The 25487-nt window shown below is 43.9% G+C and overlaps 1 protein-coding gene and 1 long non-coding RNA gene across 2 annotated transcripts in view; one reads left to right on the forward strand and one right to left on the reverse strand.

Moving 5' to 3' along the window:
- Positions 1-102: 102 nt before the first annotated feature.
- LOC307224539 lies at positions 103-9041 on the forward strand. Its single transcript, XR_013842593.1, has 2 exons — positions 103-5324; positions 7581-9041. It is a non-coding gene; the product is annotated as an uncharacterized lncRNA (long non-coding RNA).
- The window catches only part of SYT12 (synaptotagmin 12), a 63559-nt gene continuing 44293 nt past the window's right edge, over positions 6222-25487 (reverse strand). The window contains exons 7-10 of the mRNA XM_079991354.1: positions 10952-11167; positions 10571-10691; positions 8981-9114; positions 6222-6732 (exon numbers count right to left, since the gene is read on the reverse strand). Coding sequence (XP_079847480.1) covers positions 6559-6732; positions 8981-9114; positions 10571-10691; positions 10952-11167 — 645 coding nt within the window. The 3' untranslated portion in view covers positions 6222-6558. The remainder of the gene's footprint in view (positions 6733-8980; positions 9115-10570; positions 10692-10951; positions 11168-25487) is intronic.

The raw sequence follows: 25487 nt of genomic DNA on the forward strand, positions 1-25487 counted from the left end.
AAGGGTGGTATAGAAATTTAAATCCATCATCATCATCAGGACATGTTGGCTGAGGCTGATGGGAATGTAGTCAGACATTTGGGAATGTAGTCAGACATGCAGTGAACGAAATGGATACACAAGTATACTTTTAAAACTTCAGTAGTGGTATATTGAATCTAGCTCATATTTTCTTCCTAAGCATTAACCTGAGCTGCTGGTTGAATTTCATTTGTCTGCGTTGAGTCAATAGAATCATATGCACTTCATGTACAGGTTTAGAACCATTTTGCACAATGAGAATAAGAATGACACAACCCTGTTATAACATGACCTATTCAGAGCACAGGTGGTAAGGCTGCATGACTGAACGCTCCCCCCTATCAAAACTCCCCAGCACAGAGCAGACTCAGGCTAGACTCTCTCAGTGATGTCCATAGAGTGATGTTACAGGTTGCTGCTTACAGCAGTCATCTCTTTCATGGGACCAATGCCCTTAGTAGGGAAATATTGGTGTTTTCTGTTTTAATGAAAGACTGAATCAGAAAACGAATCAGGCGTTGCTTAACATCCATAACCCAAGATATTCATTATCCACATTGCCAAAGCTAATCCTTGAGATAATCTTTGAGCTGCCAGTACCTTCCCACATTTGAGGCACAGCACTGATAGGAGCCATTCCCTGGGCACTTTGCACAAGAGTCGGTTCAATTACCTTTTCAATTTCCCATGTTTCCATGGTGATGTCCCACCAGCTCACATTAGACCATGTTCAAATGTGTGTTTGTTTTGCAATTGCAGCAAAGAGCTCTGTGACATCTTAAGGACTAACACACAATTACTACAGTATGAGTCTTTGGTATAAGCAGACTGCCTTATCACCTGCAATGGAAAAAAATATGCTGTTGCCAAGAGACTCATTTGAGGAGACATTGGTTAGTCTTTAGGATACCATAATTCTGCTTGTTTTGTCCTCAAGAGATTTAACAATGTTAGTCTTCTAGAAACGGCACTATCATTTTGTAGTGAGGCCATTTGTGTGACAAAAATATCAGATACAATTGAGGACTAAGGAACCATGACTAAATCCCAGCAGCAGCAAGATATCTAGATATACTGAAGCAGGATGCCATGGGTTCAGACATTACAAGTATGCACGCATAGACACTGATTTGGATCCATTCCTTTGGAGGGAGGTGGGGAAAAAAAGTCAAGCTGCCCAATTACCTCAAATTATTTATTTGCTTTTCAAATATGTCCTAGTATGAACAACTGGGTTTTTGCTCTGACGCATTGTACAGCAGATGATAGCCTTGAAAGAGACAATATAATGCTTCAAGTGTATGTCCACAGCAGCTCATTTTTCCACACACTATGATCCAGCAAAACTAAAAGATTCTGTGATGCACACCTAATGTTCTACTCTGGTTTTGGTGCTATTTGTGATGTTAGAAGCACTAGTTTTGTTTGTGCTCCCAATAAGTCAGTTGGAGTGATTTGCACCTGGCGCATTTGTTCTGTTGTTTTTTTTTTAACAGCAGTGCCCATAGCCCAAGACTAGCTGCTCTTATGGGAAGGCTTGCCTCTTTTGGAAGTGGGATATGCAGAATAAACAGGCAGGGGAGGCAGCTTCAGCTGCACAGCACCCTTTCTCGTGTGCTGAAATGGAGATAGTGTTAAGTGTGTAGTAGATATTTGGTGCTATTCAGTGCATGTTACTGTAGTGCTACACTAATATTGTCTTTGTGAAATCCTATTGCTACAACAATATGTAGCTTAAAGGTACATCTTTGGATCAACAGAAGTGCATATTACTTTAATGGGACATTTCCCCCCTGGGCACACCATTCTCAGGATTTAATTTGTTGTTGTTGACCTGAAGACAGGAACCCGCCTGATCACAGCTCTTTGCAAAAGATCAAAGATACAAAAAAGGGAGGGGAGTTGCCTTGAAAATACAACTGAAAAAGATGCTGAAGCTCCTTTTGTAACTTTGGCATCTTTTCTCATGCGTGTGTATCATTTAAAATTGCCAAAGAAAATGAGAGGTTATTGAACGTAAGAAATATCCCATGTAGCCATTTTTACAGTCAAAAACATACATGCACTTCTTACCCTAGGGTGTCTGTCCAGAAGAGTATCTGAGTAGCAGTGCTGTCAGAGCAGGACTATGAGGCAAGACATCCACAGTCTCTACTCAACCCTCAAGAGCTGTAGTGTTGACTTAGCACATACAGTGGTACCTCGGGTTAAGAACTTAATTCATTCTGGAGGTCTGTTCTTAACCTGAAGCACCACTTTAGCTAATGGGGCCTCCTGCTGCCGTCACGCCGCCAGAGCACAATTTCTGTTCTCATCCTGAAGCAAAGTTCTTAACCCGAGATACTATTTCTGGGTTAGCAGAGACTGTAACCTGAAGCATATGTAACCCGAAGCGTATGTAACCCGAGGTACCACTGTATTAAAATTGCACACATTACCCTCAAGTGAAGGGGGGAGGGAATACCCACCTGCAGAAGACCATTAAATCCAGAGTTTAATGTTACAGAACTGTATCTTGGCAGTGCCCTATGCTGGCTTTGAACATGGCTGCCTATGTTAGGCAGTCAATTCAGAAATGTTTTCAGGAGTAACCCCAACCATGACTACCAAAGTTTCTGGTTAGATTCTGTACACCTTGGCAAGAGAATTAGAATCAGCTGTGTGCACTATCTGGGCTTTAAGAACAAGAAAAGAATTCCTCCCTCACATGAAAGCTAGAGCCTAGGTAACTGCAATGAGGCAGGAGGAGTCAAATGCATAAGGTGCTGTCAACAATGTGCATGTGCAGTGGGAAAAAGATTATGTACAAAGCTTACGAAAATACATTACACAAGCACAGCTGCTGCTTTGACACAGCAGAAATGATGCACATAATACAGGAATGGTGTGATGATACACTTTACATTACAAAATCACCGACAATCCCCAGCCCTTCCCAAAAGTCTGCCACTCTTCTAGAATTGAAGGATGGGTAGGAGGGAACAGGTGAGAATATCAAACATTCGAGGTACAAATGTAATTACAATCATCATAGCAGTATCTCTCTCAGTCCTACAGTGTGAGCAGCTTTTAAAGACCAGTCTTTATTTATCCCAAAAGTGAATGTATCCTACAAGAAGTATATCTTCAGAGAAAAGTCACAGGAAAGACTATGACCAGCATGATCGTAGTATTCTGATGGCAGATAAATTGGAATTTCATCCTATCCAAGTCTTGAAATACATCACGTCTGGCCATGGTAGAGGAACTGGGTGAGGCAGGCCAAACCTATACAAGATCAAGATGATAATGGACAGCGCAGGTAGTGTGGTCTGGAGCTAGAATGAGCAAGAAGACCTCTTCTTCACTGCTGACACCCTGGGGTGCTCTTCAGCCAATTGCCTAATGGTTGGAGATGGTCAGGAGTGCTTTGCCACTGCTTCTCCTTGCAAGAAGGATGTCTTCATTTTTGTCCTGTTCAGGTTTCCCTTTGTCATCTCAAGGGTTGGTTATTGGAAATGGAAGATGCAAAGGGGGACACCTTTAGTGACTGCTCAAGCTTTGCAGTCTACTTTCTGAGAGTCAGGGATTGCCAGGAGCACATTACACCAGGTCTCTACCATCCACACAGCATCTCTGTGTTTCACAAGCACAACTATTGTAAGCTGCCATGGAGGCCCAGGGCCAGGATGGCAGGAGAAAAATGTTAAAGATTAATAAATGCATTTCAACATGCTGGTTTTGACCTACCCCCTGCCCCCACATGAATTAGACCATATGTACATCCCCTGGTACCTAATCTGAATTCCAGTTTGAAAATTTGTTGAAGAGTGTCCCTGAGAAAGAACTCTGTTCAAATCATTTGACCCCAAATTTTTTTTTTAAAAAAAAATTTCCCTGGGGCAACCAGATTCCCTCCCTTCTTCCCTGAAATTGGTGCATTCCTGTTTATCTTTCCCATGTACCTTGATATCATATTTCGAATTCCACCCTAATCTTTGAGATCAGCCGGTTATCATTTCCGTAGCAAAGTTTATGCAACAAGGGCATTAAGAGAGGTAATTATGGAGGGTCACCTTAAAATTCTCTCTTCTCTTTTTCCAGCAATTCCAATCTTGAATATTTTCCAGGGATAGACATAATATGTGGACTGGCTTTTAAGTTAGGATTAAAGAGACAAGGGCATTTTTAAATTCTGGGATGGCCTATTTATTTTCTTAAGATTCTTTCAAACATCAGTTGCATTTGGTTTTAATCTGCTATTGCTTTTAGCTGTTGTGATGCTCATGCTTGATCATTTCTGCAGCTTTCTTAATTGATTTCTGATAGTTTCATTCTGACGATGTCATCATTTTAATAAGCAAAGCATCATGGGATTCATATGGACATAGGACTACCTTCCTACCATCACAGTTCTCCTTTGCACATAGCAAAGCTTCCACTTGAAAGGAACTTGTCACATTTTTCTTAAAAGAGTCCTTGGGACACCTGAGCTCAATGAATCCAGATGTCTCTCTTTTTGATGGTTCTGTCCAGTTGCTAAAGCCAGCCCTACTGTGGTATTTAGTTGCACCGAAGGCAAATTAAGCAGCTGTCTAGCTTTATCAAATGGGGTGGAGAATAATCGCCCTTCCAATCTATGTAAAACTTATTAACAACAGAATTGCTCAGGCCTTAGCAAAGTGATAAATGCTCACTCTTGATGGAGTTTGCCAAGGTTCAGGAGGCAGAAAAGGAAAGTGCTTTCTTGAGAAACTCCAAATGTCAAATGGGCTTATGTTCAACATAAAATGACCCTTTTAATATCAGCATTTCTGCTCTTTCATGGTTAAAGTTGAGCAGGCCTGACATCCTCAGAGAATTGCTTAAAAAAAGAAAAAGAGTTAAAGCTTGAGTGGCTTCTAATGCTTTTCAGATCATTAGGGCTTGTGTTTTCCATTTTGCTTTATGAAGTGTGTATAGCTAAGCCAAGCAGCTAGTTCTTCAACAGCGAAAGAGCTCTAGATACAAAGCCACGTGCCTTTAAATTGGGTGGCAGAATGGCTTGGGAGAATGGAGTAGTGTTAGGGTATCCATTTTACTAATATTCCTTTCCTTAAAATTTTACTGAAATCACATATTCGCTTACTTTAAGCCAGCTCAATGACCAATTTTCATGATACTTTGTCATTAAACACAAAATGGTTTTGTTTTTTTCCTTGATTTTTCCCTTTCCCAGCAACCCTGCATCCCCCTGAATGCCAAGCAAAGGGTCTGCTATCTATGGACCGCTTGGATTGACACGTGATCCATGTGCTCAAAACGGCAATGGAACAGCTGCTCTGGTGAGAAAGCATCTAAGTGATGATGCTGCTATCACTGAGATGGGGGGCATCAGGATTAAACAGCATTACATGGTAGTCTAGATCATGTTTTGATGGTCATGTGCAGTCTCTGACTATGCTGGACACTTTGTGGTTAATGCTATCAAGCCTATTGTAAGTTGCTTGGAGATCTTTTCTGTAACAAGCAACAGACAAGTTTAAATAAATAAATGACACCACCAGGGCAAAAAACAAACCAACCAGGGTAGCCTATGTTACTCTAAGGTCTAAGTTATGATAGCACGAGGTGCAAGAAGTAGGTTTGCTTTAGGCACCTAACAAAAGAGGCTAGGGACAGGGAACCTGGTGCCCTCCAAATGCTGCTGGGGCTGCTGGGAGTTGGAGTCCCAGTGACGTCTGGGGGGCCACAGGCTCCCTATTCCTGTAATAGGCTACAATAGTTGGTCTCCTGCTGCTCTTTGTGGCAATAGGCAAACATGACTACTCTTCTAGAATTGGAACCATGGATGGAGATGCATTTGATGATGGTTCCATAAGGTTATGATCTTAAGCTCATTTACCCTGGAAGTAATTTTCCAGAAATTCAGTTCAGTTTCTCTGAATCAAATGGGATTTTCCTGCCAAAAAATGTGACAAATATAAAACTGTGATCTCAATCATGCCTATTTCAAAGCAAGATCTATTAAATTCAGTGGCTCTAACCTCCAAGTAGATGCATTTAAGATCTAAGTGGAGTCAAATGGATACACACACACACACACACACACACACACACACAGACAGACACAGACACACACATATATATATGTACACAAAGCTTTCTCCCTTGACCCTCGGGGCTGGAGGAAAACCACATGGGACTCTTAATTCCTGGTAAAAAAACACAAATTTACTAAATGACTGGTTCTCCAAGCTGGTGATTTTAGAGTGATGGAGGCAAAAGGCTACCCTATTTGTCAGCAAGCTACTTCAGGGCAGTCCTTTGTACTTGAATAGCTTCCTCTCTTACAGGTTTCAGTTGTCTGAAGCTTTTCCAAGGCTTGTGTGGTTCCATTTGGCAACTGAACATTTCCCCCCCTTTCCTGTTGCTGCAACTCCATTTTGTGAAGAATATTTGGAGAAAAAATAAGTTTTTGTTCCTAGCTATAATGAACTCCATTTGCCAACAGTATCTGCCTACTGGTAAGAGTTTAGGCACCAAGTTGGATTATTCACAGCAAGGTGCAAGCATGCCTTAGCTTCGCCGAAGTGGGTGCCACATGGACACAGGCTTCCTCAAGGTGGCCAACATCTGGTTCCAATGCGTGATGCCCATCCCACCTGCAGCTGGGCCTATGACAACATGGCCAATGTTTTCAGCTCTCCCGTCTTCACAACACTCTGCGACAGTCACCCGAAGAGACAGTTCCTGCAAGGAGACAAGTGGATATTAGCAAAATTCCATTGACCCAATTTTTACCACCATGAGATGTAGTTTGAGAAGTGGCTGTAGGTACCCTTGAAAAGCACTCTTAATTTTCCACTACTGATTATATATAGAATTCACATTCTGAATTCATGTCCTCATTCCATTCAGAAAAGTAACAATGCAGCACAACGAAATCTGGCAACAATGCAGAATTGCCCAACTTGATCTCAAAATCAACCCAGGGGCTGGAAGTATGCTGGGCCTGAAAAACTTGAGGGGGGAAAGACAACACCTTGATTTTTGGTGCAGCGTCACTTAGGAGGACTCCAAAATGCTCCTTCCAATATCAGAACCACCATATGGGAATGCTTAGCCTCGTGGCCCTCCACTATGAGTTATTAAGGCATGCAACATTTCACTAGCCATCAGTAACAGCTAGTTTCTTTCCTGCTTGACAAGTAAGCCCCAAGGGCCTTTCAGGCGCCTGTAAAATTTGTGTGCAATGAAACATTACTTCTCTTTCCCTTACATATTAGTACAATTTTGAGAACCTTTGCCCTAACCCCCATGAATTTGCATCATCCTCAAGAAGGAACAGGAGAAGCCACAGCAGTCGGCCTTTGCTTGGTCGTTATGGTAACCCATCCTTTTTCTTGTCTCCATGCCATTGCTGAAGAAAGTTTCCTCCTTGTTATCTCTCCTTTGAAGATGATTTCGTTAGATATGTTATATTAGCTTCCAGCACCGAAGCTTCTGAATGACTGAAAAGCAAATGAAATTATATATTCGGCCTTGCAGGTGATGCAATGATTGTGTTTACATCTCCCGTACTGGTTTTTCTTTCCCAGGGTTTAATTTGAAAGTCTCTGCCTTGAATGCCAAAAGCCTTGTGGGCGGAATCTATCACCAATCAAGAAAAGCTTATGAACAGAGAAGGATTCATTAAAATTATAGATGTCAGCAGCAGTGAGGAAGAAATGAGTGCTACGTTCTTACAGTACTTAGCTGGATGCTGTTGTTTACTAATGATTTTGTCTGGGTTAATCTGAAGGCCACCTTCGCTGCTCAGTAAAAGACAACATAGCATGTTAACAAGAACAAAGAAAATGCAGGACGATACATGACATGGTTAGTTAAGAGATTTCCCCATCACCAATACATGTTTGGTTTGTTTCCTCTGGACTAAACAAACAAATTAACCCTCACCATTCAGATCATCAGTGTTGGCAAAAGGGCAATGTCTAACCCTCGAAGAAGGCTCTTGCCCTGGGCATGCCAGTTTATATCCCGTTTAATTTCATGCTCATTAGGATGTCCTACGCCACAGCCAGCCCTCCATCACTTAGGTGAGTTTCTAAGATGAACAGAGCTAACATAAATTGACGATGAAGAGAATCTCTCTCTGTACTGTTTTCCTAGAACTTCATTCCAAAAAGAAGTATCTGCATCACCTAAGGCTTTGTCATTAACATTTGTGAATTGTACCATTTGAAGCAGGTTTGTATTTTCAGGAGCATGGCTTGTGAAGGGAAGGAGCTTTAACCCTTTGCCCCAGCCATGGGCCCAGTTGGAATTGCCCTCTCCCCCACCATGCCTGCTACTCACAGAGGATTCCTATGACTGTGAGTGGTGAGAGGTTCCAGGAGCAAAACTGCCAGATTTATGTTCTTTTGGATGAGAGTGCCCTGGAGACTTCAAAGGTTTGCTTTATTTATAAGTGGAGCATAGTGGAAGCAAGTCATTGGAGCGGGTGGCCATGATTGCCTATTGTGGGAAGGAATTCCACAGTGTAACTACGTGTTGTGTGAAGAAGCACCTTCTTTGTCCGTCCACTTTTAATGGCTGGCAAAAAATCTGGATTCGACCAGTGACATGTGTGCACACAAGTGGACCGGCATGAGACAAAGCAGATGGAGTCATTACAGGCACAGCTGTCACACGCCAAAATGACTGTGTGAACTGGGCTTGAGATGAAATTGCTTCTAGCCTTTTCCAGTAGGCAGACCTTCACAGTAAGATTCTAGGATTAACCAAGGAATAGTTGGACTGAATTTTGTGAGCCCTTTAACATTTTTTGGTGTATTTCATAGCCGGGCAGTCTGATCCTATGAACTGGTAGGAGAGGGTAAGTTTCCCCTGCGTGGTCTTGGTGTGAACTGTATGCCTGATGCTATAAACTGTGCTCTTAGCAATGCAGTAGCTCAATGGATGGTGCTGTAATCGTCCCTGTGAACCTGGAGGCTCTTACCTGTAGAACAATTGCTGGCACTGAGAAAATCATGGCTTCATTAAACACTGGGTTTGTGTCATCTCTCTTTGTCGCAGTCTTCTTCTTACTGATCTTTCTCCCGTCTTGCAGCAAGTACACTTTGACGAAAGGATCTGATAGAAGGTAAGAAGAGGATGGTTTTTACTGGGTCCCCAGGGGAAATTGTTTCTTGTATGCAGACTTAACCTCTGAAAAGATGTAGTATCTGAAGCTGGTGCTACTTTCAGTAAAATGCACCACTATATTATTTAACAGCGGGGCTAGACCTTGCCAAACTGGAACATATAAGCAGGTGTGTGTACAGGCAAGACCTTCATATATGAGACTTAACTTTTTTTAGCTTAAAGTAAAGGTAAAGGGGCCCTTGACCATTAGGTCCAGTCGTGACTGACTCTGGGGTTGCGGCGCTCATCTCGCTTTATTGGCCAAGGGAGCCGGGTCATGTGGCCAGCATGACTAAGCCACTTCTGGCGAACCAGAACAGCACACAGAAATGCTGTTTACCTTCCCGCTGGAGTGGTACCTATTTATCTACTTGCACTTTGATGAGCTTTCGAACTGCTAGGTTGGCAGGAGCAGGGACCGAGCAACGGGAGCTCACCCCGTCGCGGGGATTCGAACTGCCGACTTTCTGATCGGCAAGTCCTATGCTCTGTGGTTTAACCCACAGCGCCACCCGCGTCCCAGAGACTTAGCTTAGTTTAGTTTTAAAGGGCTATAATCCACTCACAACATTTTGGAGAGAGAGATAACACCCACAGGAAAAAACATACAAGTTAGAAGGACTGGCCATGTGCTCTTCACTTTTGATAACCAAGAGAAATCCACTTAATTAAAACTGGAAGCTAATTGATCACTTCTGAGGCTCTTCAAAGAGAATCACCCCCTACAGATATTCAGCTTCTGCTGAATAACCATCGTTATTGAAGAAGCCCAAACAGGATGCCTAAGAGGGAGACATTGTGGAACAGTTGATTACTGCCCTGCTGTGGCAACTCAGAAGTTTTAAAATATTAGATGAAATTCATTTTCTGCAGGTGTGCTCTGGATGCTATGATGAAGCCAGCTTAAAGGTGAGTATGTCTGAGTCTGTGCACCTTAAGGTGCCTTACTTTCCCCTCTGAGTGGCATAACCTCACCACATGCAGCTGAAACTATAGGGCAGGCCCCCTAGAATTGCAGATTGGCACCAAGACAGATTTGATTCCCAGCTCGTCTCCTCCTAACAACTAACCACTAAGAACAAGGAATGCCTAGAGCTTGACAGCAGTCTCTAAAAGAGCACTAAAGAAGACACTGAGGTCCAAACTAAATGCCATGGGGGAGACAATGCATAATGAATGCATTTATATCTCTCTACGTTTCTTTCAATTGGCCCAACTGTAAGGAACAGTTGGGACTGTGACCACAGGGTGGGCTAACCATTTATCCCCACACTATTTTCACAATAAAAATTGTGATCATGGGCACGACTAATTTACCCACTGTGGAGTAAGGCAACATCTTCACACTCTATCCAGTCACAGCTGCAGGGCAGGGCGGAGGAATTTTGCAAGACTGTTTACTGACCTGCAGTCATTTTCCCATTGGTCCACACAAGATTCTTGGCCTTAACCACAACTACTGTCAACCGCTCTGCCGTTGGGAGATAGCTAAGAGAAAGCAGAATTTCACCCACTGAATCAGTTGCCTGCAGGGAACAAGAAGGAGACAGGTGACTGCTCATTAAATGGATGGTAGGATTACTACTCTAGCTCAAGGCAGTGGGGAACATTAGAAAGCAACTGAGCTATATAAAAAGGTAGCATTTGAGGGCCAATTCAGTCAACTTTGGCGGCTGCCAAGGGCCCCGCTATCTTAAGGGGCTGAAGATTCTCCCTTGCCCCATATCTTTGCCCCACCCATTCTCCAGAACCCTATTGCCCTCTGCCCTGTGTTACAATAAGCTACCTTGTTCATGTCCTGTAGATACAGCCATGCATTGAAGGGCCTGATGGAGAGATCCAAGTCTGACAACTTCAACTCAGCGACTCCAGTGCTGATGTTCCTTTCGTCTTCATCTATGCCAAAGATGGAAAACCTCAAGCTGTTTTCTTCCAGTGCAGAAGGGTCCAAGGGAATTGAAAACCTCTCATCGAAGAAGACTGAGTAGGCAGTCCTTTGGATCTGCACAGATAAAAAGGAAGCACAGGAGAGGGTTGAAATGCCAGGTGAGGAAAAAACACAGGAACATAGGAAGCTGCTATATGTGCAGACGTGAATGGCACAGGGATATCAGTTGACAGAAGGTCAGCAAAATACATTCTTGAGAAAACTTCTGCTCCTGGAAACACAGAGGCTGTGCACACACTATACCTTCAAAGGATATTCAAAGGATATTCAAAGCACATTATTTCCCTCCAACAATTCTATTAAGAACTACTGGGAATTGTAACTCCGTGGGGGGTAAACTATAGTGACTAGAATTCTTTGAGGGAAAGAATGTGCTTTAAAGGTGTAGTGTGTACACAGCCTAACACACTTTCAACAGATCAGCATCTCTGAAGATTCACTGTTTCAAAGCCCAGCAAATGGAAAGGAACACTGGAACGAGACATTCAAACACCACACATATATCATAATATCACAAATGGACGGATTTGGCAACTGGTGCAGAATCAACAATCAAGTTTTTCAGTTTTCTTTTCCCTTCCCCCTCATTTTTCATCTTTATGGCAGTGAAATTTCTAAAGCGAGAGGGTAGCTGAATAGGATTTCCACTCCACTCCACACCTAGGTGACGCAGAATGAATGTACAAAATAAAAGCAACTGTTTTCTTTTCCTTCCACTTCCGTCCTCATTTTATCCTCACAATAACCTCACGACTTGGACCTTGGACTTGGCAAATGCAGTGAGATTTATGGTTCAGCAGATATTTAAACTCAGGTTTCCCTTGGGTCTCCTCTAACCACTAGACCACATGGTCTCTATGTGGAAATGTGCTTAATTTATTCTAGTTGCAAGATTTGGATCTTTCCCCCCAGCTCTGTTCTAGAAATACAGGCATTAATGTAACTTATCTGAGAAGACAAACAAGCAGTTATTTGGGTGCCAGTGTCAATCTGTGCTACCTAAGGACCTGTGCCCTTCATCTATTTGCCTAGGATACACTTCCTCTGTTTCTGCCTCTTGGGATGCCCCACATGCTCTTGATCTGCACTGATGACTTTCCAACTACGTATTGATCTTCAGGTTCCATGCTGTCAGGTCTCCTTTTATACATATCACCTGCTGCTGCCAGCAGCACCACTGCTGTGCTGTTCTCTCAGGGACACCTTCCACACTCTCAGGTAGAAGGGAACTCCCAAGCAACCGGCTCATTCTATGTGCAAAATCCGTAACATTGGCTTCTGTCGGTGATTCCTCTCTGAATAATGTGTTTCATGCACTTTGCTGATGAGAGCATTTTCCCTGTGCCCACTTTCCAGAGCATTTGCACTGAACGATTCATGATTTAGCTGCTTAAGCAATAATACAGTTTCTGAAATACGGAATCTTGTGCCCAGAATGGCTCCCTAAGGCACAACCAATCATTACATGCAGGCGGACACACATTGTCATAACGTAGACACTGGCCAGGAGATGCTGGCTGGGTTAACTTACTTCTGAGGGATGGCCTCAAACCTTTCAGCCACATTGGCCATGTTTGCGTGGTTTAAATGTGAATAAACAGACAGCTGGTCCCTGCTGCTTTAAAGTCCCCACTTCGCTCTTAGCTGCCACCCTGGGAGCAACAAACAGCAACTTTTGGCTTTACTGTCTGAACTGAGGCATGGATTTTGTTTCTCCTCAAACAAACCACCAACCTGTTCAGAGCCCATGAAAAGCTAATAATTTATAATAATAATTTATTATTTGTACCCCGCCCATCCGGCTGGGCCTCCCCAGCTAAACCCTGTTGTTGTTGTCCCTGGAGGTGGCAAAGTCAGGAGATGGGAAGATGGCACTTTCTTCATGCAGAAATCCCCTCTTCAACACAACCATTAAGAGTGCAGGAGCCTTGCCCCCTTTCTCACGGGGGCCTTGCAACTTGAAGACATCCAATGCAAAATAGGAATGAGTCAGGTTTTCTCATGTTCAGAGTGCCTCTCCATGATCTGACCCTCTCCCCCTCACTAGTTATACTGTCCCAAAAATGGTGGTGGGACGAGGGGGGGGGGAATGCCTTAGATAGTGGGTAAAAGTAACACAGCCCCCACTTCCTGTTTCCACTTGAAATCTGCCATTTGGGGTTGAAGGACATTATACAGAAAGGGAGCGTTCTCTGTGGGCAATGCCACATTTTCCTGGTATGAATTGCCACCAAAAGAGTTATGATTAGTTGAAAACAGAACAAGCCAAACAAAAATGAAACTGCTGTGTACACCCTAGACCTTTAAGGTACATTTGAAGCACAATATTTCCCTCAAAGAATTATGGGCAGTTTGCCCCCCCCCAATTACAATTCCCAGCAACCCTTTAAAGGCAAGGTGCGTACAGGGAGAGGCGGACCCTGTAGAAAACCTTCCTATAAAGAAATCTTGCACCCCGTTTGTAGTAACCGATAGCCCTTACTTCTCTACATGACTGCAGACTCAGAGACAAAGCAGTAAGAAGGCATTTGCAGCTTACACAGACAAAGAGGCGGCACATTTTGTGGTCTTGCGGGAATGAAAATGGCTGTTGCCCTCTCCCCACCCCCATCCCAAGCAGCCAGGTCATGTAAGTTTCTCCACACAGTCATGCCCCCAAAGAGAAAAGCATCTGCATAAAAAAGCAGGCAGCACTTGCTTGTGTGAGCCAGCCATTAAAGATACATAAAGGCAGGATCTCTGGATTTCATCTCGCCCAGGGATTTATTTGGGCTCTTGGACTTTCGTTTTCCAGGCTGCATCCCAAATGACTTTTTAGTGCACATGAGCAGAGAACAGGAAACGAGCAATGAAAGGATAATTTGCATGCCTGGGAGAAGACATGGAAGCTTTGAGCTGGCTTAAGGGTGGTGGGGGGGGGATTGCCCTATAAGCACATTTTTTTTCTGGGAAATGACCACATCATGTTTTCATGTGTCTTAGGACAGAGGAAGGAAGGTGAAAGAAGCAGCAGAAGCCTCTCTCTAGGCTTGCCAGGAACAAGAGCTACCTTCCATCTTCAATATTTCTGCCGAAGGGGAGTTTCTGTGGGCGCTACTTACAATCTCTGGGAGCTTGGCAAGTGTGAGAAGAGCTGTGCCAGATGAACTGATTAGTAGCTATATGGATGCAGGACAAAGGGCAGGAACACAGACATCCCCACTGCTTCACACATTCAGAACAGTGCCTCCTCCATATTTGCACTGAAGTCTTGGAACTCCCTCCCAGGGGAAAGCTATTCCACCCCATCTGTCAGCCTTCCAGGAAAAAGGCTGTGCTGTTCCCAATGGCATTCAAAATCCTCTTGAGTTTAAAGGGATCCCCCTTCCTGACTGCTCTCTTTTCTTCCTTATGGCTTTTGGTTTTTGTTTACTGCCACTGCCTAATTGATTAATTAGTTGCTGGTTGGCTGCTCCTTGTGCTTCAGTTTGTATTAATAGGTATTTTGTGTTTAAATACTGTCAGCTGCCTTGAATATCGTTTTGCTTCCAAAATGGAAAGACAGGATATACGCATTTTAAAATAAAGTAAGAAAAATCTGTGTGTGTGTGTGTGTGTGTGTGTGAGAGAGAGAGAGAGAGAGAGAGAGAGAGAGAGATCTGTGATCAGATCCCCCACTTCTTTTCCTTTCCTTAAAGAAAAAGCTATGGGGAGAGGCTGACATGGATTGTGTCCACAGCTCTAGGGAAGGGGGTTAACCCCTTCCCCCCTGCACCATTTCCCCTATTTGAATCACCCCTTTCCAACTGCTGCAGAGAAGGGAAAGACAGGGACATAAATGTGACAGATTAAACCTAACAAGCAAATGATGCCTATTTGCATTCCACTAGTGTTAGGACTTAACCACTGCATATATTAAAAGGCCTGGGGAAGCAACATAGCTCAAGGTCACTTGACAGCCGAGCCCATTTTTCATCCGGGATACCACCACCCCCTCACATAATTTGGTAAGCAAAAGGGACTATGCACATGGCTAAAGGCACCCTTTGTTATTAGTCTTGCTGCTCTGGTGCTTAACCCTGGCTCAGAGCCAGCATGGAATAGAGCTCAGAGTGTCAAGACTAAGGCTGTGGATTCAAATCTGTGCTCAGGCATGAAGTCCGCTGGGTGATCTAGGGCCAATTACTGTCTCTCAGAGAGGAGTTGTGAAGATCAGCTCATGGGAGGGAAGATGGGAATTAAATGTTGCAAAGTAAGTGCTTTAATCAGAATCAGGACCAAGCACTGGACGCTGAGCAAATCACACCCACCCACCCTCCCCCTCAGGCTTATATTTTGATCACCAGTAGGAAAAGAACATTTAACTCCTAATCCTCACTTCACACTGCAATTAACAAAGGAGACACATCATACTGAGGGAAGATTTCAGATACAAATTAGAAGATTTTTTCCCCCTTGGCCTGCCTCTGAGAATGTAAATTTACAAAGTGAACCAGCTCCTCCTCCTCCTCCTCCTCCTCGCCCGCTTCTGTCTCCCATTCTGAGGGTGCGTGGGAGGTTTGCTAAATAAATGATCAACCATGCAGCACAAAGTCAAAGAGGCAGACGCTTTGGTATTTGAAAGGAAATACTGTAAACAATGTCCATTCATAAGAGAATCTTCCTTCCCAACCACCCACCTACCCCTTCCCCCATTTTCTCCCACCCCCCACTGATGAACTTATCAATGCTGGGATGCTCATTGCATCAGCTTCCACCTCACTGAAGCAAGAGCTGCAAGTTCAGTCAAAAATCTACAGGGGGGAAAGACATTTTCTGCAGCTATTTTCTACAGTAGGGCCACCAGCGTGACAAGAATGCATGCTAGAAACAGCGACCCCCTTTTGTACTGCCATGCTCCAAGCCTTGTGATTTGGAAGCAATCATGGAGAAAATCTTCTTCTAATTGACACCAGCCTCCCCAAGTTCACCTCCCCTCTAGGTGTTGTTGGACTATGACCCCTCATCAGACCCAGCCAGCATGGACAATGGTCAAAGATGATGGGGACTTCAGTTCAGGAAGTCTGGTCTACAATATGTGGCCATTGCTCCAGCAGCGCAAGCTTTTCCACTTGCCATATGGAACCTACACTACTTTCCTCCCTTCCAGGGTCTGTTCTGAGGGTTCACTTGACCCGCCACCAGAGTTAATTTGGGGGTGGGCTTGGAGAAGAGAGGGGAAAGGCCCCGTTCCACTAGTGGAAGTCATTGCATAGGCTTCCACAAGTAGAGCTAGTTAGCTGAACCCTGCCCTCAGGCTATTGTGACCACACTCTACCATCCTGTTCCTTGGAAGTCCCTGCATTTCATCCTTATGTACTGCAAAATAAAAATATTCCATGCTGCTCTTAAATATGCTGCCTAAACTCTCTTTGATAACTAATAAAGATATGGGTGTGCTTTCTTCTTCTCCTACTTCTTGGGTCACGCTACTTTCCATGCTCTACTTTCACCCTACATTTAGTGCACAATCATGAATGTCAGAAGCAGGAAAAAGGTGTCATGATTCGATGAAGAACCTTCAAAGCTTCCTAGATGAAGCATGTGCCCATCCATGCAAAACAGGTGCTCACCTAAAGCTTCTTCAAACCTTGGGAATGGCAAAGCAGTCACCAATTTCCTGTATTTGCCTTCAATTCTCCTCAGATGCCATAGTTCCTGCACACTCGTGACATTTTGCCCTCCCTGGTGCTTTTTCTCATCCTTAAGAACACACGAAGGACCAGGATTTTCACATCAGGTTGCCCTCATTCTCTATCCTTTCTAGATCTTATTCGATTCTTCACCTTGCTTGGTAGTATATTACTAGTCACCTTTCTGGGCAAACCTGCTGCTTGGGAAAGCACTGCAACACATTTGTGGAGTCAGCCATTGCCACAGAGAAGCTAGCTGTTGTTAGCTTTTAGAAGCAGAGTCACTTCACTTATGGGTGTTTCAGTCATCAATATTGCCATCATATTTGTATTAAAAAGCACAAATTCTGCCGCAGGCTTAAAACCTAACCAAGTCCCCCACCTGCTAAAAAACAAGAAACAAAATCACACAGATAAAGAAACAAAAAGCAAACAAAACACCTTTACAACATGCAAACTCCGCCCCCCCCGTCAATTAGGAATAGATAAAGGTTTCAAGCGAAAGAGTATGCAGAGTTCTGATGATATCAGCTCAGGATAAGTTTTCATGGCTTTCCACATGCTAAAACAGAGGGAGAGGTACAGACAGCCTGGTGCAATGTGTTCCAGGGAAAGGGGACAGCAAGAGAGAAGAAGGAGGCGGAAAACAAAATAATTAATCCAATCCATAGACTGATGGGCACAACTAAGATGACAAGAATACAAGTAAAGAAGAAGAAAAGGATAAGGCAGAAGAAAAAAGAGCCCTTTGAACAAAAAGAAGTAAAAGCAGATCTGGCAAGCAAACAGGAGTCCTCGGGAGTGTGTAACAATGTGGAAACGGGAAGAAAATGAAGTACAGAAAAAGCCAACCAGGCAGAAGAACTGAGATCAGATGAGGATTGGCTGAGGTGGTCCAGAAAGAATGAGTGGTCCAGTGACACTGCAGTAGAACTCAATACCCACAAAATGTCTTTTAAATAGAGAGAGCGAGCAGTTTTTGAAAAGTGAAAATGGCCCGTTGAAAAAGGAACTTTGGGTTGGGGAAGGTGGATTATTCCAAGTGGATTACAGAGAAGCACAGAAATTGCATTATACCCCTGGACCAAGCTGGACAAGAAAAAAACAAGTTTGAACCACTTATGAAATATGTGGAATCAGGACTCGATGTAATAAGCCAGATTGCCCAATCATTCCTCCCCTGGTGTAACTGGTAGAAAGGAGCTGCAACTAAGGCTGGCTTCCCATTATATTAAACCAGGGGTTAGTGGTTTGTTGTTCCTCAGCAAGCCAGCAACAAGCCATGACTTTGGTTGTTGGCTTGTGCTGACGGCTCATCAGGGAGCAAGACACCACAAACCCTGGTTGGGATTGTAATGGGAAGCCAAGCTTCATTGTGGCTTCCAGGTCTGTTTATCCTGCTCGAACCAACCAAGGACCAAATTGGGAGTGATCAGACATCACTGCTTGTTCACAATAAATCACAGCAAGCCAGCCTTACGCATGAATGCAGCTTGTGTGTCTTCTGTAGAAGAAAGGACATGGATAGGCAGGACATTTACTTTACCAGCCAAGAGTTCTGATATGGCAGGCATGTCCAACAGGGCTTTCCTTCCTAAAAAAAAGCCCAACAACCCTGACCCTTTGACCTGAAACCCCCAAAAGGGGTGGATCACTGCCAGTTTTTAACTCTGAGTAGATTGCAATCTCTTGGAAGTTGGCCACCCCTGTGATATGGCATATGAGCGATCCCTTCTAAGGCTGAAAATCATTAGAAAATCTTTCTACTTGCACAGCCTGGTGTAAGAGTTTTAAAATCACTGCAGACAAAGTACTGACAGTTCCCATCCTGAAATCTCTATGGGTTTTAGTGACTGGTGTTATGTCGCACTGGAACACAATTCTTTATGTTATACCTTCCTGGGTCTGTGGAGCATGATGCTCTCTAAAAGCATTGCCAAGTGCAGCAGCACCAGAAAATGGCATTCTCAGCTCCCTGTCTGGGCCTAGCACTGTCACCCCTGCAGTTACATTAGATTTCCCTGGCTGGCTTCTAATTTTCTCAGCTAATTAGGCAAATGGAAGAGTTTTTCATCAGCGGTGTTGTCCTTATATCACTTCACTGCTGAGTCTGCCCTGGTCAGCAGCAAATAGATGAACAAGCTCAGCAACATGAAAAGGCAAGAGACAGAGGTTTCCATGTGTGGGATAATATAATATAACCTATATCCTCTTAATTACCATGTTGCATGGGAGTCTGCAGCTTGACTTTAAAGAAACTGAACCTGTTTGTTGTCTGAAATAGGGGGAGCACAATAAGAAATCTTCCACCCAGTTCCACCAGTCACAACAAAGGACACTTTCTGTCAATATCTCATCATACATGCTAGTTTTCTTATTGGATATCTCAAGATGTTGCATCTTTGCATAAGTGTTAATAATGCAATCGTCAAGAAGATCCTGATTTATATAAGGCTGGTACACTGCTTATCATGGAGTAATTCACTGATGGATTCCAGAGGCTAGGATTCCAGAGAAGCCTAAGGGTGCAATCCAGATCTACATAACGTTAAGAGTGAACCTACTGTAGAAGCATCCCCACCATGTTTTAGACAGACATGCGGTCTTCTCTCCTGGACTGAACTCAGGGAAAACCCTTCTTCTTGCATCTCTGCACAACAAGGAAGATTGGCTGCATGCATGTAGAGGACTAGACAGACATTCATCAAGTCCTCAGTGCCTGATATTTTCTAAGGATCCCAACGCTCAGAGACATTGACAACTATCACAATGAATGTGCAGAATCTGGCATTTGCAGACTCTTGTGAAGTTAAGCACAGCCACCATGTTGCCCACAAGGAAACAGTGAGAGGTTTATGACAGCCCTGTATTTAAGCACTCACCTGGTACTCATAGGAGACAATGGTATACAGATGAGTGAGCAGAATGGCGGGTGGGGGAGGAAGATAGGGGACAAAGTGTGCCCAGCATACGAACGGAGAAGGCTATTGAAAGAGGGCTGGAACTCTCTATCCCTCCTCTGCTAGCCCCAGATGACTAGTAAACAGTTCTGCAGGCTGGTAACTTCAGTTCACAGATTTACAAGGCTGGCTTATGCCAAGAACTCAAGAATGCAAGATAAATGAATGTATTGGTGCCACCTGATAAAGGGAAACCAGTCTTCCAGCTTGTAAACAGCCACATACCTGGTCTCCTGTGGCAAGCATGAATCTCCTCCAGGAAACCAAGCAGGAAAGCTTGACAAAACGTGGTACTTTTCTCTAAAACTACATGTGGGCAGACAGGCGTTTGTGAGTTTGTTTCAAGTTTGCCAGTCTCCTGCCTCTTGATAGTACTTCTTCACACGCTTCTGACATTTGCTGGCTGAGTGAGGGCAGACTGTCTGCCACTTTGTCTGGGAACAGCTCCTTTGGCATTCTCTCTCCCACCTAATTTTTGCTTGGACACTGTGTGATCGAGAAATTGTCTTCCTGCTGTTTCCCAGGCCCCTTTCTGCCAAGGAGCACCTCCCTAATGAAGCCTTTGGGGCTTGAGCTGCTCTGCCTGATACGCTGCTGAGTTTCTTCCATCCTCCTCCCTCCAGCATCTCTGGCTGCCTGGCACAAGCCCCTCTGGTGCTTGGAAAAGACAGAATTAGCCCAGAGAACACAGCAAGCGAAGCAAGCATTAAATTTTCATCGTTTCTCAGTAGTAGGGCAGGTTGAGGAGGGAGGATGTTTGCTGTGTGTGCCCAGCTTAGCTGTCACAAGGCACCAGGGCAGGAAGAGCAAACTCGCTCTCGGCTCCCCAAACTGAGCCAGAAGCTTTGCAAAGGGCAAGAACAAAATAACTACACAGGTTCTGCTCCTCATGGGAAAAACAACACCTCATCTGAGAGCAAATTCTATTGAAAATCAATGGCACTTGCTTCAAAGTAAATATGTTTAGAGCTGGGTCACTAGCTACAGACTCGTATAACTGCATGTCTGCACCATCCATCTGCAACGAGACAGTGCAGTGCTATAAACATGCCCAGAATCCCTCGCAAATTAGCCCCTGGAAGATGACACAATAAATTAATAATCCCTTCAGTTCTGGTAGGGGATGAGCAGACTTGTTTTTCTTTACATAAGAAAAAGCTTGCCTGGCAGGTTATCCTTGAAGACTTTCCCTCTTCTACACAACTATAAAAGGAAGAGAAGCCTCCTTTTCTACCGCCCTAATCAGAAATGGCAGCCTCCAAATGGAACCAACATACAGTGGTACCTCGGGTTAAGTACTTAATTCGTTCTGGAGGTCTGTTCTTAACCTGAAACTGTTCTTAACCTGAAGCACCACTTTAGCTAATGGGGGCCTGCTGCTGCCGCCACGCCGCTGGAGCACAATTTCTGTCCTCATCCTGAAGCAAAGTTCTTACTCGAGGTACTTATTTCTGGGTTAGCGGAGTCTGTAACCTGAAGCGTCTGTAACCCAAAGTACCACTGTATTACACGAGAACTGTAAAACTTTCCTTTTTGGGCTGACACTCAACAGCCATAGCTAAGCAGGTGGGAGGCAATTTTCATCTGCAGGTGATACCTTTATTTTAAAAAAATGAATCATTGGTGTCCTCTCCCTTTAGCCCTTGAGAAGGAGGCTAGAAATAAAAGCAAATCGAGAAGCCTGGGCCAAGTTCCCAATCCACATTGAGCCCCAGGACTCAGACTGTCACAAATTGAAGCAGGAAAATGCCCTAACAGCTCCAAATGGGTTGTTCAAGAAGATCCTAACTTCAAAGGGTAGTGTGTCCACCAAGCCTCCACAATGTCCCACTTGGTTGAGTGTATACTAAGATCGCATCACCCTTCTTCATTCATTGAGGTATATGCATGGTTTTCAAAGATGTATCAAGTAACCACACTACGCTTGTGGGCAGCATGATCTAGAATCAATCTAAATTGAAAACAGCAGGCTGAAGACAAGTATGAATGATTCAGAGTTGAGAAAAACTACATATTTTGTGTTACAAATGGGTTAGTGTGCATACAGCCTACCATCTTTCATCTATCTTTGTAGGCTTCTGGAACCTGAAAGTGCCAATTCATTCCTAAGAAATGTCTCAACCCTCTTCACACCCATCACCTTTATGTGAATATTTTTAAAATAAATGCTGTTCAATCATACTTTTGATGTTCTCAATGGTAACGTCTTCTGGTCTTGTTCTATTCCCTCCTTCATTCTAATACACATCCCCCTTTCTCCAATTCCTAATAAATTAAGCACCCTTCTTCTCTGTAACATTGTTTTGTTTCCTCCATTAGGGCACTTTATACTCAAGGAACTCTCTCAGCAGCATCTTAATGTTGGAGCTTTTTGGCAGAGTCTCAAGCAGCCCTGGGCAGTTAATTACCTGAATAATGTAACATAACTTCTGTGAAGAAGGCACTCTCAAGCAGGCAACTGGAAACTGGCACGTAGCTAGTACAACTTGGTGTTTCCCAAACAGTTGTTAGGAAATCACCACCACCTTCAACACACAGATTAAATCTGGGGCTGTACCGCTCTCTAACATATCTTAATCAGCTCTCACACCAGTGGCACCCTTTGCCCAGTCAATCAAGGCTCAGAGTGGGACTGTGCTTTCTGGTCAACAATGACCCTTCTAGAATTCCCTCAGGCCTTTCAGTTATAGAATGGATCATATCAAGGAATCCAGGGGTGCATTTATTCCTTTCCTTGGAAGGATATTGCCACCCATATATTGTAAGGAGGTAGGAGATCAATGCTGCACAGAGCTTCCCCAATGCAACGGACACAGAGTAGTGGGTACCTCCACCACGATGGGTTAACTCAGAGCTTTCCAAACTTTACATGTTGGTGACACACTTTTTAGACATGCATCATTTTGTGACACAGTAATTCAGTTTTACTAGCAAACTGGAGGTTAAACTAACCCCTTTCCAGCCCTGGGAGCAGATTGTGTTTGTGTGACACAACTACACACTGCAGCCGACACACTAACGTGTCAAGTAATACACAGTTTGGAAAGCTCTGGGTTAACTTTTCAATCAAGGTAGTGTGCCTTGGCACAATTTAGGAATCATTGCTCCCACAGGTAGATATCTAGCTACATTTCTAAGGCATCTATAGTGTGGTTTGTGAATGAAATGTTCCCATTTACTAGCTATGTGGATATAGAGAAGCAAAACCATGGCATTAGAAACACCAGGATCTGATCATCTCCACTGCAGAATCAATATACCTCCTGGAGTAAACTATGGCTTCATATGACAGATGCTGTTGTCGAAAATGGTAACCGTAATGTGTCCTTGCAATATTTCACCATCTGGGTGACCATTTCTGCCAGGGGTAGGGAACCTGTGCCATTTCTGCCAGGGGTAGGGAACCAGATGCGCTGGATTCCAACTTACTTCAGTTCCAGCCAGCAAGGTCAGGCATAATTAGAGTTGTAGTCCGGCAACATCTGTATGTTTTTCCCATCTATGCTTTAAGACTGCAAATGTCCTCCACAAAGATTTGTTATCTGATAGACTCAAGTCCTAATCATTATAAGATAAAATGAATCATGCAAAGTGGTGGGTGTTCAAACTGATTCATAGTCACAAAACATTTTTGATTTTCCTAAGCCACCAACCCTTGGATTCATACCACATCTGGCTGATTAACATTCTATGGCCTCTGTGTTTGTTGGGAGGAGAGCTTTTGTTTTATTATGTATTTTGTGTTCTCATTTTGCATTTTTATGTTGTGAAACACAACATAAAAATTTAATAAATAAAATAATTATCTACCTTGATAGCTTCCAACCTTTCTACTTGAAGGGAAGATTTTGCATACGGGCATCCAATGATGAATGCTTGAACTTTGCAAAGGCTTCCGGGGGCAATGCTAGGCTGCATACTTTAGGTTCACTCACAGGAAGCAGATGCAACTGCCTTACAAAGAGTCAGACTATAGCTCCATGTAGCCCATGCTCTTGCCTGGAAACAGCTCACAGATGTGTCCTTGCCCTGGAATTGATGGGACCAGGGTCAGGCATCTTGCGCCTTGCCATCACTCAACATAAAGTGGGAGCATGTCCTAAAACATACCCAACACGTTCCTGCAGCGGCATATTAACCAAGGATTATTACAATGGTCAGCAAGCCGCCTTTTAAGTAGCCTCCTCATATATTACTGATCTACTCAGTTAGCATGACCAACAGACAGGGGACAGGAATGTTGTATTCCAGAAACATCTGGAGAGCCGTAGGTTCCTTACCCTTGACACTCAAGAACTCCTGAAAAGGTTTTAAGGGTTGATCAATCCATTAATCCACCTGATAGCATGCTTGTGAGCGCTCCTCTTCTACAGCCCACAAAGGTGAAAAATTTGGCTCAGACACTTAATAGCAAACACACAAAGCTGCCTTGCCCAGGCTCAGACCAGGTCAGCATTGTCTAGCCTAGTAGGGGCTCACTGGGATTTTAGATAGGCATGTTTCTCAGCCCTACCTGGAGAAGTCAGGCATTGAACTCAGCATCTTCTGCACACAAATCACATGTGTGATCTACCACTGAGCTGTCTCCCATGTACACTGCAGCTTCAGTGACTAAGACTCCAGGGAAATGGCCAATAGGATTTTTATCCCCGGTATACAAGCATCTCCTTGCAGTAAAGCCTGCATATGCAGATGAGTAGAGAATCTTCAGCTACGAATGACACAAACAAAGGGGCAAAATGAAAAAGGAAGGATGAGGGTATAAAAGCAAAGAGACAGCTTTAGCACAGACTACTTATGAGCTCAATTCATAGCCAGCCCAGCAGCAGTGTTTATAGTTTGTCTGCCAAGTCTGTGCTCTGGGGATATAACTCATTTTCACTCATTTTTAAAGGCCATTTGAGATGAATGTTTGCAAACATATGAAGCGCAGCGAGAGTTCAGAGGTTTCACAATCAACAAACGGGATACGGTCTCCTTGCATTTTAAATATCTTCAGGCTGGTTCATGTTTCCATTCTTGCATGGGGGATGCTTCCAAGTGGTTAAAGGTCTTCTGTTGCAGAAGCAATGTTTGTATGCGAGAACCATGTGGGGTGCATAGGTGCCGTGGCTGTTTTCCATGCCAAGCCCATGCTGCCCTGTCCTGGGAGCCTCCTGACCTCTTGCTTCCTATACAGGTATCACTGGTGTTTCATGGGACCTGGCCATGCAGAAGAAGCTCCCATAGCAACTCACAAGGATTTGTCCTGTAATCAACAATGCTTCACTCAAATAGTTAAGCCATCTGCATCCTTTGGGGCAGAGAAAGTATTTTAGCTTCTTAATAAAAGAAGCTGGAGAGTTGCGGGAGAGGGAACTGAAGTCCCCTCATTTTTCAACAGTGAAGTTAATAACTAAACTATATATCACTTTGCTCCTAGCAACAGTCTGTTGCATGGCAGTGTGTACAAATGTCGGAAAACTGATAGCTCCTTCATCTGAATTTTCACTGCTGCACAAATGCAGTCCAGAACAGGCTTTCTACAAATTAGATTTTACAGTGGTACCTCCGGTTACGAACTTAATTTGTTGTGGAGGTCCATTCTTAACTGGAAACTGTACTTAACTTGAGGCTCGCTTTCGCTAATGGGGCCTCCCACTGCTGCCATGCGACTTCCGCTTGCATCCCAGGGCAAAGTTCGCAACCAGGAGCATCTACTTCCGGGTTAGCGGAGCTCGTTACCCGAAGTGTTCGTAAGGAGGATGGTACGTAACCCGAGGT

The sequence above is a fragment of the Podarcis cretensis genome, assembly GCF_951804945.1.
Source record: "Podarcis cretensis genome assembly, chromosome: 1".
In the NCBI taxonomy this organism is placed as follows: Eukaryota; Metazoa; Chordata; class Lepidosauria; order Squamata; family Lacertidae; genus Podarcis; species Podarcis cretensis.